This window comes from Plectropomus leopardus, chromosome 8 (assembly GCF_008729295.1).
Source record: "Plectropomus leopardus isolate mb chromosome 8, YSFRI_Pleo_2.0, whole genome shotgun sequence".
Classification (NCBI taxonomy): Eukaryota; Metazoa; Chordata; class Actinopteri; order Perciformes; family Serranidae; genus Plectropomus; species Plectropomus leopardus.
Genome location: NC_056470.1, coordinates 35,781,130 through 35,796,731, shown reverse-complemented (window position 1 = coordinate 35,796,731; position 15,602 = coordinate 35,781,130). Strand labels below are relative to the sequence as shown.

General features: G+C 38.7%; 1 protein-coding gene across 1 annotated transcript; it reads left to right on the top strand.

Moving 5' to 3' along the window:
• The first annotated feature begins 818 nt into the window (after positions 1–818).
• LOC121947235 (inositol 1,4,5-trisphosphate receptor type 3-like) lies at positions 819–15,324 on the top strand. The gene is made up of 10 exons (XM_042492194.1): positions 819–875; positions 1,470–1,635; positions 2,352–2,519; positions 5,063–5,137; positions 7,146–7,265; positions 8,931–9,053; positions 9,528–9,728; positions 9,814–9,929; positions 13,481–13,616; positions 14,597–15,324. Exons 1-10 carry the CDS (start codon positions 862–864, stop codon positions 14,828–14,830), a joined length of 1,353 nt encoding a protein of 450 aa, XP_042348128.1. The 5' UTR covers positions 819–861; the 3' UTR covers positions 14,831–15,324.
• Positions 15,325–15,602: the final 278 nt, after the last annotated feature.

Genomic DNA, 15,602 nt, shown 5'->3' with positions numbered 1-15,602 from the left:
CGCGTTTTGAACGAGGGAAAAAAAAAAATAAAGTCGTTTTTTTGTCGTTGCAAAAAAAAAGTTTTTCCTCTAACATGAAGGTGATTAAGAAAGCGGCGTTTCCCGCCAAAAAAAAACAAAAAAAAAAGCTAAAAAAAAAAAAACTACGGCCTGCGGGGACGACTGCGGCTTTTTTAAAAAAAAAACGCGCGCGCACGGTCATTTAAAACCTGGAAAATTTTTAGACTTCAAAATCACATTTTCCAGGCCTGGAAAGTCAAAAAAACAAATTTTTAAAAAAAAAAAAAAAAAAAAAAATTAAACAAATTGCAAAAATAAAAGTAAAAAAAAAAATATCAATATATAAAATTAATTTTAAAAAACCCAACTTCACACACATGCACAGAAGATAAAAAGTAACACGTTTCTGCTGAGTGTGCTGCGTCTCTGATGAAAAGAGAGAAATTTCTATTGATTTGATAAAAAAAAAACAAATTTTGATTTTCCAGCATATAACTCACTAAATCATTTTTACTCTCTCAATGCTCCCACACGTCCCAGTCAGCACGGACACCACAGGTAGAATCCAGAAAAACTTTTCATTTCAGGGTGATAAGACGTCCAGACACAGACGCGTCTTCTGTTTCCATTTCATGTTTAACATAAATCATTTAAATTGATCTAAATGTGCTTCTTGTTTTTACCATCAAAGCATCCTGTGAGTGTGTGTGTGTGTGTGTGTGTGTGTGTGTGTGTGTGTGTGTAATCTCAATCCAACTGAGTTTTTTTGTGACTGCAGGTCTGTTTTTTATTAACCCTTTGTGTGTTTGTCCCTCCTCAGCCACCATCAACCTGCAGCACATAGGAGAGCAGGCAGAGGCCATGTTTGGGGTCGGGTATGTAAAGCTGCACATGCACCACATGCAAAGTCAGACAGGGTTTGTACGGTTGTAAAAAAAACCTGCAAAAGTATGGAAATTGCAAATAGCAATTTTAGGGCCTGGAAAAGTTTTGGAAGACTCAATATACCTTGAAGGTATTGGGAAAGTCATGGAATTTTGTGTCACAAACCTGTGTAATAACTGTCAGACTGTCAGAAATTGAAAGAAATTCTGGCTGTGATGAGTGGTGCCATTTGGGGCATGTTTTCTTCAAAAATCACCAAACCTGTTTGGACAAAAAAATCTTTAAAAATTCATGTCATTCAAATTCATGGAAAAAGTCCTGGAAATGTATTGATAAAAATGTGTATGAGCCCTTTAAAAAGACATCTACTTTTACATATTTATTAACAAGGTTTTATTCACAAAAAATGCATCACTATAATCAGAGGTTTTTGGAGCATGAGATGCAGATCTAGATCAATATATAGATATTAGATATTGTGTGTGTGTGTGTGTGTGTGTGTGTGTGTGTGCATGCATGCATGCATGTGTGTGTGCGTGCACGTGTGTGTGTGTGTGTGTGTGTGTGTGTGTGTGTGTGTACAGCAAAGGGAACAGTATTCTGGAGGTGGATGATGAAGGCGGTCGTATGTTCCTGCGCGTGCTGACCCACCTCACCATGCACGACTACCCTCCTCTGGTGTCTGGAGCCCTGCAGCTGCTCTTCAGACACTTCAGCCAGAGACAGGAAGTGCTGCACACCTTCAAACAGGTACCCGTGCACACACACACACACACACACACACACACACACACACACATACAGAATTAAAGAAGTGTGTGACCTTTTTATTTATATAAATGTAAAATACGACCTTTTCAAGTTAAGCCAAAATTAAAAACACATGTCCCTCCTCAGTGTTTAATGTTTTTAAAATGCCTGGCTCGTTTTGCAGCACCTCTTCCCCCCTCATAAATAACAAACAGTCCCTAACCACTGAGGAAAGGCCAGCGAGCGACTCGGAGGATGCGCAGAGCGCCGAGTCCAGTTAAAGTCTGACGAGGTGTTTACATGACGTAATAACTCCACTTCCTGTCACATTATCTGGGTGTGTTAGTCTGATTTCAGTCACACTAACATGTTTACATGGATTTTTAAAATCCAGTTTGTTCAGACTAAGACGATGATACGCATTTTTCTAACGCCGTGGAAACATACTGACTGCTGGGAAGATGTTCTTAAAAAAAACGATGTCTCTGCAGTAGAAAGACACAGAAAAAAACGAGAAGAAGGAATTTACTTTTGCTTAAGAGGTGGAAAACCTACAGCTACCAGAATGCACTTTATCAGACCAGTAAACGCACATAAGCCCCTTTAAGTTTACACTTGATGGAGATAATAAGCAGGAAAAAAAAAAGGTCACAAACAGACTGATTGACCAGGACATTTGTGTAAATCCTCCAAATTGTGTCTCGGTGCCTCTGCAGGTCCAGCTGCTGATCTCGGCTCAGGATGTGGAGAACTACAAGCTGATCAAAGCGGATCTGGATCGTCTCCGGACGCTGGTGGAGAAATCTGAGCTGTGGGTGGAGAAGAAGAGCTCAGGAGGAGGAGACGGGAAGAAGGACAAGAAAGAGAAGAAGGACAAAGGAGAGGTGGGGGACAAAAACATCATTATGCTCATCTTTAATTTTATAATAGGCAGTAGTATTAATAAAAGTAAAAAGGTAAATCCTGATAATAAGTTTAGGACCTTTTGTGTTGAGGTTGCTTAATAATTCTAGAAATAAACCAATTAGAATAAACGTTTTTAAGCCTTAATCAGATAAACTTGATTTTAAAGTGTAGGAATATTGTCTTTTTCAGAATAAGCGCAAAAAACAAAATACTTTGGGCATATTTATGTATTCTCTTTTTTTGACACCCTGACGAAGGTTTGTGTAGGCCAACAAGTGTTTTTGTTGAATTATTTAGTCATCTAATTCACAGATTTTTAATCACCAAAATCTACCTGATTGCCTGAATAGGAAGTAGTTTCTGTTACTGCCACAAGTATTATAACTGGGTCATATCTGTCTCCAAATACTTGATATAAGACACAGAAAAACAATGTTGTTTTTTAAAATACACATTTTTAAGGAAGAAAGAAAGTTGAGAAGGTGATGAAAAGAGCAATATCATCAGCATACAGCTTTAGATTTAGTTCATTAGATTTAGGAAGCTTTAAAATCACTAACTCCCAAAGACTTACACCTTTTCAGAGCTAATGCGTGTGATCTTCATGTCTACGTGGCTGAATGACTTTCAGAGCTTCTGTAACTAACTAAATATCACGTAACAATGTGTAACCACTAACAAACTAACTAAAGGTCACATCTTAAACCAGCACAAGAACTAATATCTCAAGAGAGGACTAACAATAATTGAAAACTAATAAAGTATCACTAATAAAATTAAACCACTGAACAGAAACTCTTAAAGATGTTCCTTAAACCTTTGGATCTGTGTTTTTGTACTTACTGTACTTACCGGTGGTGTGGTGCCTGCTGATGTCTGATGGTTAAGGTGCAACTGTTTGGTCCTGGGTTCAGGATTGGTTTGGGGTTTTTTTTGTTGCATGTCATGTCTCGCTCTCTCTCTCTTTATTGTTTTGTTCTGCTGGGAAATTAAGGCACATTTCTCCAAACATGTCTTAACAGCACAATTTTACCGTTGTCACCCATCTTATACACACTTACACTGTATATCAAGCCATTAACAACAACCTAACAAGTGCTAAGTCTGTTCTGGAAAACGCTGGCCAGATGGTTCGACTGGGTTAGTATTTAATGTGTCATTCAGTGTGGTAGTGGTTGCCAGTAGCAGTAGACAATAATCAAAGCAGTTAAGAGGCTTAATTTCTTTAAGTTGACTTGTCAACATGCAAAACTGCAGACATTTTTTGCATACTTCTTGCTAATTTCGGGGCCACTTTCCTGTTCTATTTAAGAAAGTGACGTCCCTGCCAATAAAGCTCTTATGATTGTTTTTCCGGACGTATTTGAATTGCTGAACAAATTGGAAATATTGAGGGAACGTGAAAGACTCAAACGTGGAGGCAATTTGTATATCACAGCACAATACCTGCTGTGTCATGAAGTCTTCACATTTTGTCCAAAAGTTTTCACATTTTGGACAATAACGTTCTGCCACTAACTTCTGCTGCTTTTGGTGTGCAGAAAGCCCTTTCTCCATATTAAAACTCTGCATGATAGATATTGAAAATAAAGATGGCTTCCCCAGCACAGAAAATACCTTTCTGTGTTCACTTAGCTGCAAGAATTTCTGAGGGTCTACATGACATAAATTAGGCTTGGGCGGTATGTAATATTTTATACCCTCATACCTTTCTGAAATTTCACTGGGGTATAAAGTATATGACAGTAAGTGTATGGGGCTCCCAAACAGCAGTAGTGCAACTTGCTTTCAGTTTTTCAGACAAATAAATACATAACAGAAACGCACAAAATGTTAAGTAATATTCTCACACCTATTTTCCTTAGTAAACAGAGAAATACAACCGTACACCCTTTGAATTCTCTCGGTCACAAAAGACTGACGAGGCTTAATAGCCTCTTTAACTCATAAAACATGCTAATTCAAACTCAACAAAAATAAAATAAAACTCACCCAAACTGTCTTGTTTCCTCTTGTTAGTAATCTAGTACGTGAGTCCACTGTACCAACAATCACCAGCTCCGGTTTGGTCCAAATAAATCCTTAATTCACCAAAGTAGATGTAGAAAAACTTGACATTATTCCCCATGATCTCTTGCCGCCTGCTGGCCACCGGCTGTTTACAGTCCTGTAACTTCTCCCTCCACCACTAGGTGTTGCTGTGTCTTTCAGCTCAGCTGCCTGTTCCACTAGTAGAGACTGAACTCTGGTGGTGCGTGCTGTGCACTACATACAATGACTTAAATAGAAAAAGGTGGTCCTGTATTTAGGATGGTATTGAAAAAAATACCATCTGTATTTCTCAAAAACCCTGGTGTACTGTAATACCGCCCAAGCCTAACATAGAAGTCTTCATCTGTCCTTTTTTTTTTCTTCATAAAGTATGTGTTCATAATCGTAACATATATACTGTACGAATGATTCCAGTGTGTATAATGTGTGTGAGAGTTGCATATGCTGTCTTCCTCTCTGCGTCCTGCAGGGAGCTTCAGAGGACGCGACGCCCAAGAAGGAGAAGCTGGAGAAGGGCAACGAGAACTACCAGAAGGTCAAAGAGGTGAGATTACTCGTCCATCCGCAGTCCTTCAGTCTTATCTGATTTGGGGTTGTTTTGGTCTCCGTCTCTGTCATGGTGTTTCTGTGGTGCACCTCCAACAGGTCGCCTGTCAGTCAGTCAGCGTGGGCGGGGCTTTTACTTCTCTGTTTGTTGATGAGGTCTTTTATGTTGTGCTCCTGCTTTAGTCTGTTGTTTTCTTCACTGGTCAGAATAATTACGTGCAGTTATATTTTCACAATATTCAATCTGCATAACAAATGTCATAAATGGAAATAAAGAAGGAAAAAAAGGATAAGATCACATTTTTGGAAATCTATCTTGAACAATACTCGCACGCTCACACTGTACACTGAAAGAGTGGAAGGAGAGTCTAATCTTTCCTCCCGCTCATAATGACTCTGAAGAAATCCCCTCATAAGGCCCACGTGTTTAAAGATAATTTTAAGAAAAAGAAGAAATTACGTTGATATTTTGTTGGTATAAGGCAGCATTTACACTGCAGCTCTTAATGCCCAATTCTGATTTAGTGCTCTGACATTTTTAGAAACCGGGCGTTTGAATCTCCATAACCATGGCAACCATGTGGCTGGGTGACAGGCCTATCATTCAGCGCCAGTCTCTCCTGCAGCTCCTGAGTTAATATTTCCCCGTTATGTCATGTGAAACTCTTTTGGTTTATTATTCTTGAGTTTCACCGAGCATGATTTAATACTGCAACCAGCTGAATCCGTTTGTAACCCCGCTCTTGGATATTTGTTCATAAACTGGTTTGTTTCTGTACGTAACGTTAAGTTTCGCCTGGTCTGACTCTTCCCGCCACAGGCTCAAAAGGCAGGTGACTTTGGCGTTACTCCACTGGCCGCCGTTTTCCTTTTTTAATAGTCTATGCAGCCCCCGAGCTTTCGCTGTTGTAGTTTAAATTGTCTGCAGATGTGTTGTTTTGGCAGACACGTGCGTGCATACATCATCGATCTACGCATTTTTCAAGACATGCAACAATAACAGGGTGAATCCGATCTGTCCGCTTACGCTGCAGTCACATCAGCAGATATCCGATTCATATCGGATTTTCATCCACATGTGATCGAGGCCTGATTCGGATCTGAAGATATCCGACTCCATGTGCTTTTTTTCTGCTGACACGGTCATAACGCATATCCGAACTGGGTCACATGGGAGAAAAAAATCGGAATTGGGTCACTTGAACCATGTAGTGTAAAGTTGTTGTTAAGTAACCAAAATCCAGTATTTCCCAAATTTCTCACGCCGTCATCTTGATGTAAAATAACATTTAGTCAGAAGTTACAGAGAAGAAAAAAAAGATTTGCAAAACATCATGATTTAAAAAAAACATGAAATTACATTCTAAAGTTCAGCAATCAAACTGATCAAACTGTTTTCATTTTCTTTTATTTTCAATCGATTTTAGCTTCCAGTCATTAAATGTTACATTAATCCAAATGATATTAATATTTGCTGTATTTTTTCCATACCTCACTACAGATGTTCCATAAATTCAGACCTTTAACTGAAATACAATGTTTTTTTTATTTATTAAGTTTGTTTTTAAAGCATGCATGTTTATTTGACATTATGTTGATTTATTTTCTTCCTCCAGAAGAAAAAAAGCACGTGAAAGCCAAACAGAATGCCCCAGAGCCTTACTGCATTATATTTTATTTTAAGCCCATTTTTTGTATTTTATGTTTTTGTTTATATAATATTTCCATCATAAATTGATGCATAAAACTTGATCAGGATGCTGGAAATTAATTTCCTGGTTGAGGAATATAATATAATATATATAATATAATATATATTATATACAGTATATGGTTCTCAGGAGTCACTTAGAAACATAAAAATGAATAAAAGGAGCCTGGTTGAAAAATATCAATATTCCAGTGTAACTGAATAATGAATCCTGATTAAACAGCAAAGTTAACAGCAGCTGTCATAGTCTGAGGCAGTCATGAAAGATCTGTCTCACTGTCTGTGTCCTCTGCAGATCCTGGAGAGGCTGAATAAGATGTGCAGCAGCGGGGTTTGGAAGAAGCAGCAGAGGCTGCTGAAGAACATGGGAGCTCATAAAGTCATGCTGGACCTGCTGCAGGTGTCCTACGACCAGGTAAGACCGCACCCCGCCAAAATAAAAGCCCCCTAACAGAGTCACTGAGCTGCTGCTGATCGACTGAAAGAGAATCTGGAAACTGACTGATGGAGGTCGGTTAGTTTTTTTAGACTGTTACGTCTTCAGTTTCAGTTTATTATTGATCAGTTTGATCCAGTTTTGGTTTTCTGTCTCTAAAAGGCGCTTAAACGACAAATACAGTAAAGCAGGAACATAAACCTGCGTTGTTTGGGGGCCACTTCTGCAAAATGATAGGAGGCCAGGGGCCAGTCACAGCAGCCCCGTACATGTTTCTAGGATTTTAGGACATTTCTTTGGTTTTAGGATGTTTCTCAGAGTTTAGGACATTTCTTGGATTTAAGTAATTCCTTGGATTTTAGGACATATCTCAGATTAAAGGATGGTTCTCATGCTTTTAAGACGTTGTTGACTATAGCACAGCTGAGTGTTTGACAGCCACAGCATTTCATCACGGCGGATCAAACAGCTGATGGTCCGACAGCAGCGCAGTGAGACAGACAAACAGAGCGCAGCTTCTTCTCACAGCACCAAAGTGTCTGAAACAGACACATCTGCAGAGATGAAAGTGACTTCTTCAGACTTCTACAGACGACTTTGTGTTAGTTTTTAGCTTTAATCAGACTTTGGATGAATTATTTAGAAACAGCAGGACGCATCGCTCCGTGTCTCATCCAGCCGCTCGCACTGAGCTCTCATTATTATTACCAGGGGCAGATGTAATATTTTTGGGGCCCGGGGCCACAAGCACATGAGCTTATTTTCAGCCTTTCTCTAACTGTGAATGTTGGCAGGCTGTTGGCAGCTATAGGAGAAGTAGGCCGACTCAAAAGTTTTTAATTCCTGAGTAAAATGATTAACAGCACAGAAGTTTGACAGAAGCTGAAGTCAGAGTCCTGCAGTCAGGAGAGGTTGGACTATTATCAGCACAATGTGCTTCAATTTACCTGAAGTTTGTTTAAGATGGAGCTTTTCATTTTTATATAATGCTCGAAAGTTTAATAAATAATAATAAATCACGTGTTTATTACACTCCAACACACCATGGTCACATGAAACTGTGTCAGTGAACTATGAGGGCAAAAAACAAACCACAAAAAAAGAGCAAAAGGCAAAATAATCGTTCATTAATCATAATCAAAGTAAAATGTTCAGTTAATGGTGATATTGATTTTATGTATGAGGCTCGGACCTTTGCTGGGAGGACATTTTAGTAACTGGACCTCTGTGAGTTTTAGTAGAATAGGTCCTCCAGCTGGTGATGCTGTTCTACAGTATATTTGTCATGTTCAATGTCTGACAGAAAATAAATATTTAAACCAACATTAACCTGATGATATCTTCATATCTCACTGAGGAGTCAAAGGGACCTTTAAGCTCGACAGAAACACTGATTTGATGTATATCGTGATATATATCGATATCGACTGATATCAAAAAAATTATCGTGATAAGACTTTTTTCCATATGGCCCAGCCCTACACTACAGGAAACAAATGACCCTTTAAAGCTGATTGGAGAAATGCAGCTCTGCTCCTGACATGTTAATGTTGGAAAGAGTTTGGAAAGAGTCTAAACATTAACCCTCTCAGCCCTGTCTGTCTCTCTCTCCGTCTATCCCTCTGTCTCTCTGTCTGTCTGCAGAACGACGTGAAGATGCAGGAGATCATCAGGTACACTCACCTGTTCCTACAGAAGTTCTGTATGGGGAACCAGGAGAACCAGGCTCTGCTGCACAAGAACCTCAACCTGTTCCTGAACCCCGGGGTATGCTGCTCCTAAAACTGCTCAGTCAGTTAGACAACCGTTGCTGCAAAAGTCTGATTTTGTGGCATCTTTTCTAAAAAAATATTTAAAAAAAACATTTTAATGGGAATGAATTTTATTTTTAGTTAAAAGCACACAGGGTGACAAAATGATATAATTTATTGTGTGTTTTTTCTGGTTTGGTTGTAAATTTTAAATTAATACATTTTGCAGTTTTTGGATTCTTGGACAAACAAGCCGCCAACTTTTCTCTGATGTTTTATAGACAACTGAATGACTCAAAACAAAGAAAAATGCCAATAAATCCGGTTTGTTTGGCTGAAAGAAGTCCAACATTAGCTGGTTAAAACTTCATCACGCTCTGGTTTTGACATTTCACAAACTGAATTAATGACCAAATTGATTTATTTAAAAAATGTAACGATTGACGTTAAATGGAAAAGTTGTGAACTCTGGCGGTCCGTCCGTCTGCAGCTGCTGGAGGCGGAGACGGTGCAGCACATCTTCAACAATAACTACCAGCTGTGCAGCGAGATCTCCGAGAGCGTCCTGCAGCACTTCATCCACTGCCTGGCCACGCACGGCCGCCACGTCCAGTACCTCAACTTCCTCCACACCATCATCAAGGCTGAGGGCAAGTACGTCAAGAAGTGCCAGGACATGATAATGACCGAGGTGAGGACGAGGACGCGTCACTGTGGACAAAAAAAATGTCTCGGTGCGTTTTTGTGCTGACGTGACGCTGTTTCTCTGTCTGCAGTTGACCAACGCCGGCGAGGACGTGGTCGTCTTTTACAACGACAAGGCCTCCTTCAACGACATGCTGGAGCTGATGGCGGAGAGCAGGGAGGGCGTCGGCGAGAGCAGCCCGCTCAGGTAACCACGGCAACCTCAACAGCCTGTGCACGCTCAGTGGGAAGCAGTCGGGAAAACTGCAACATCTGAAACTGTCAGACAAATGTAGAGCGGAAAAAAATACAATATTTACCTCTGAAAGGCGTGAAGGAGAATTATAGAACGGAAAAACTTAATGAAAAGGATCAAAGTTTTTTTTTTAATTCAGCACAAACGTTATGTGGACTCGAGGATGTTTGATTAGATTTTGGTGGTCAAAGGTCAAGCTCAGGCTGACCTTGCATTCGTCTCATTTTTGTGAATACGATTCCTCAGGAAATCCCTGAGGGAACCATGCCAGCAGGGAACATTCCCACAACATTGGCTAATGTTACCTATAAGTTGCAATAATGTTTTAAAGAAAACATTTCAATCTAACGTTCAATGAGCTTTTAAAGGATGTTTATCATTTTAAATAATGTCCCCGTGAGGCTAAATGCTGACTGAAGGCTGGTACACACTAGTTAACCGATTGTTTAAATGTGGGAGAACGCAGACGTAATGACAGATTTAAACGATGTTTAATGTTGTGATCGTGAGAACGCACACACGAGACGATTCGGCCGGATCGTGAAACCACACACTCGCCGTTTATAGTTAACCAAAATCAGAAAAAAGAATCCATTATAAATAAAATTACAATAAATTAAATTAAGAGGACAGAACAAAAACAATGTAAAAACAATTCCAGAGTGTCTGAGGGAGATGTAAAATTATAAGTGTCCAATTAAGGTCTTTCTTTCTTTTTTTTGTAAATATTGCATCATAAAATGCATATACATACATCCTTATCCTGTATGAATTCATTATAATTTTTAATTTTTTTTCCAAGTATTTGAGAGGTTTTTGTGGCTTTCTTGTTTGAGATATTGCAGTTCAACACAAAATAAGTACCATATAAGTAATAAAAAAATAAAGTAATAAGTACCATATTTGGTTTGGTTTGAAGGAAGTTAATTTTATGGATATGGTATTTTCCAGTAAGACATATAAATTCAATCATATCAATGTGTTTGATCCAGAATTAAAATGTTGAAACAAATGTCCTTCCTAATTCCTTTGAAATAGGAATTAGTTTGTTAGTACAAGAAAAAAAAAAAGCTTTTTTTTTTTTTTTTACCAAAAACTCTGAAATACAATAAATACATTAGTGAAATAAATGGCCAACTGATTTAATTTCTGTTTTGAACTAAGAGAAAAAAGTCTTTTTTTGGATTCAGAGTGCGTCACGTGACCGACCCCAACGGCGTAATTCCACTTTCGGCCACTATGTACATTTTCCGTGATCTCATGGAATCTCGCGTGATCAAACGTGACTTCAGAAGGAAAACAAACATGGCGGAGGATCGCCGTCGTCAGCTGGCCGCATTTGCGCGCATTTTGTTTTGCAGCGAAAAACCAAAACCTAGCGGACCGTTGTGGGTGCAGTCGCGTCTGAGAGGACGCAGGGAGCGCGGATTGGACACGTGGCAGCGTGAGCTGCAGGTGAGTGGCCGGATCGGGAGACCGCCATGTTTTTGAGCCGTAAATGTACGAAATATCCGTCTGGTGACGCTTCTCGGTGTCCTCGCGCTCATTGGCTCTCGACTTTCTCAGAAATGAGTCAAATGACGCGTTAAAAATAAACGATCGCGTGCCGCCTACAGCGTTTAATCAATATTAAACATTATTAGATCACAAAGTGACACTGCTGCTTCATTAAAGGCGGGAGCTACACAAAATAACGTTTAAGTAAATACACACGTTAATATCGACGATCTTTGTAGGCGATATATCACTGCGGCTCATTCTGCAGCTCTGAAACTTTAAACTGATGCAGCAGATTTAAACATTATAATCAAGAACTATATTCAGGAAGGAGACTATAAATCGCTTTAGTTTTTAGACGAATCAAAGTCAAATTGAATAATATGTGTTCAATATTAGCAGACTTATCTGTAAGCATAACGTACGATTTGAAGGAATTATATCGCATTTTATGTTAAATTCATGTTAATTAACATCATCCTGATTAAAAACATTTAGTGACCTGTTCATGTTTAATGTGATCACACACATTCAGTAGTTCAGTGGGAGCCGTAAACACATGAATAAGGTTAAAAATAATCTGTCTCAGATTTTCTGCATCACTGATAAACTGCAGAATAACAGAACATCAAATAAAGTGTTGTAATGCACAATGATAACTGTGCGTTTATGTAACATTATGGCTCGACAAGTCATATATAAAGTGTATTATTAACTTTTTCAGTTCATATGTTGACGCTGATTATCTGATTATAATTTCAAGCTGAAACTCAGAACATAAACTACTCCCGACCAGGTGAAGTTTGACATGTAAGTTACCATGGTGATCCAGCATCAGCTACAATGGGGATCGGGCATTAGTTACTATGGTGATCCAGTTTGGTTAAATAGAGACACCTGGAGGAAACCGTGACTCAGCAGACCTCGCTGAGGCACTAATCTGGCTCCAGATCTGATCATATCCGTTTATCAGTCCGTTTACAGTCTCCAATAGACGTAACGTTTGAACTGCAGCACTCTGAGGATGTTTTGGTGATGTTGAGAGGTGACAGATCATAAAATGTTTTTTGACAAAATGTTCCCACAATGTTACATGAGAACAAAGGGAGAACGTTTTCGAAGAAACATTCAGGAAATGTTACTGAGGACTGAGATTACAGACCTTTTTTACAAAATGAAAATGTAATGTGATATGTTAACAGCAACAAAAACACGAAAACCTCACTAAAACATTGCGTTGGTTGCATTGTAACATTCACAGAACGTTTTAAGAACCCAAAGTTGCTTGCTGGGAATTGCCTCGAATTTGGCACAAACGTCCACTTGGTCTCAAGAATAAGCTGCTAATGATTTGGAGGTTGAAGGTCGACAGAGAAATTAAACGTTTTTTATCGTTTCGTCTCGCTCGTGAAGAAGTCTTGTTTGAAATCTTTTAGACTCACATTCTTGAAATAAATTCAGCCGTGGTGTTAAAATCCTTTTATAACACTTGGCCAGGTGTTCTGTCTTTTCGGCACTTCTCTCTGCAGCGCTCGCTGACGTTTCCGCTGACGTTTCCACTGACGTTTCCGCTGACGTTGCTCCTGCGAAATGTCTCCTCTGAGTGAGACTCGGTCCCAGTAACAAACGGACTGCATTACGTCAAAGAAAACATTTAATTTCAGTGCTGGGATCCGTTATAAAATGCTCTCGGACACCTGGAGGCAAAAACGCTTGTAGTGGACATAAATGTGAGCAGTCCTGAGTGGTCCCTGTGGTAACTGTCTCTGATAGTGGACCAGCGTGGACAAAAGTCTCCATTAACAACACAGACACAACAACATAAAAAATGATGTTGTGGTTGTAAACGACTTCCCGCCTCCTTCTGTCAGACCTTCGACCATCTTCATTCATCATCGCTGCTGAGTTTTTGTTGTCTTTTGTCTGTTTATGTTTTTCACATATGCAGAATAGTTTTCACAAAACGATTCCTTTAAAAGTCGAGAATCGCTCGTCTCACCCTGCAGGTATCACATCTCTCTGGTGGAGCTGTTGGCGGCCTGCGCCGAGGGGAAAAACGTTTACACGGAGATCAAATGTACGTCGCTGCTGCCTCTGGAGGACGTGGTCAGAGTGGTGACACACGAGGACTGCATCACCGAGGTACAGAGAGAGTGTGTGTGTGTGTGTGTGTGTGTAACCTTTGATCCTGTGCATACAGCTGCGACACACCTGTGTTAAAATAACGGCCAAATTTTTTTTATGGAGTAAATCTTTTCTTTAGGAGGTTGAAATGGACGCAGCGCGTCTCTGCAACATTACCGTGTTTTATCTCACGTCTGTGTGATTTTCTGTCACTGAGACTTTTAAACCACTTTTCTCTGAAATAATAAACTAACTCTCAGCGTTCGTAGAGTCAGAAAAGACCTGGAAAAGTCATGGAATTTAGCAATAGCTGTTTTCAGTCCTGGAAAAGTTGGAAATGTCACAGAATTTTGTCCATGATTATTTCTGTTTTTTTCTGGTGATAAATCGTGTTACTTTGGTTATTTTTGAAGAAAACATTTGGGATTTAAAGGCACATTTTGATGAAAAAAAAGCTAAAATGTTTTCTTAACAAACTGCAAAAAATAATAATTAAAAAATGGCCCAAATGTTTTTTTTTCAAAAATTGCAAAAAAGTTATTTTTTAACCCCTAAAATGTTTTCTTTAAAAATTGCCCAAAGTAAAAACTTGCCAAAATGTTTTTTTCAAAAATTGCCAAAAAAATCACAAAAAATAAAACAACCAAACAAACAAAAAAAAAAACAAACAAAAAAATCTAAAAGAATTAAAAAGTAAATCGCCAAAAAAGAACCGATAAGGATAAAGAGCATCAGTGGTCGTTTGTTTGGTCTTTAAAATTTGCCTCAGAGTCCTGGAAAAGTCCTGGAAATGTATTAGTCAAAAAAAGTGTATGAACCATGAACTCTGTCTGTGTTTGTCTGTGTCTGTCTGTGTCTGTCTCTGTCCCCGTGTCTCTGTCCCGGTGTCTCTGTCTCGGTGTCTCTGTCTCTGTGTCTCTGTCCCCCCGTCTCTGTCTCGGTGTCTCTGTCCCCCCGTCTCTGTCTCGGTGTCTCTGTCCCCCCGTCTCTGTCCCCAGGTGAAGGTTGCGTATGTGAACTTCGTGAATCACTGCTACGTGGACACAGAGGTGGAGATGAAGGAAATCTACACGTCCAATCACATCTGGAAGCTGTTTGAGGACTTCACAGTGGACATGGCGCGGGTAACAGCACTGTCCTCCTGTCCATCACTGACACAGAGACACAGACTATCTGTCCAGGACAAAGTACTTCAGGAAATACTCCAGTACTGTCACTTTTTATGTGTTTGAACAAAGTATTACTTTGTCACGCACAGACACATTTTTATGAGTCAAAAATTCAAGAAAAATATTATTTAAAAGCGTAATGAAAGTGTTCATAATCAGTGGTGCTTCAAAATCAGGACAGCACTCCTATTATAGCTTTTTTTATTTTTAATTTAATTTAATTTAATTTATTTATTATAAAACCACCCATGTATTTGCATGTAAAATAAGACACAGGACAGCACTCTGATTATAGCTTTTTTCAATTTTATTTTAAATTTTATTTATTTTTTAACTACACTTGTATTTGCTTGTGAAATAAGACAAATCAAGTAAAAGTCAAGACAGCCCTCGGATTATATCTTTTTTTTATTTTTTATTTTTTAAAATTTCCAAACGGGCGTTTGGGGTCAGACGTTTGCGTTCAGCAATAACAAAAAGAAAACCCACAGATGGAGTTAATTATAAATTCACACATGAAAACAGCTGCAGTGCATCCCAGCAGGGGGAGCCAGAAATATGTATTTAAATCATCGAGCGATAAACGATAAAAATAAATATGGAAATAGATCAATACTTAAATTAATATAATGATAATAACAAAAACAATAAACATAATAAAATAAAAAATAAAAAAATAAAAAAATACTTTTAAATAAATAATATATAATACACACAATATTTAATCAAATAAAATATTTCAGCACTGGTATATATAAAACACAAATAACATTACATTATTATTATTGTTGAATAATATTAATAATTAATAAGGTCGTAGTTTTCGATTAATTTT

Excerpts from the sequence above, each read along its gene's own strand:
- LOC121947235 (XM_042492194.1), top strand. Across the intron at positions 5,138-7,145 it reads ACTACCAGAAGGTCAAAGAG|ATCCTGGAGAGGCTGAATAA; the intron begins GTGAGATTACTC and ends TGTCCTCTGCAG. Across the intron at positions 13,617-14,596 it reads ACGAGGACTGCATCACCGAG|GTGAAGGTTGCGTATGTGAA; the intron begins GTACAGAGAGAG and ends CTCTGTCCCCAG.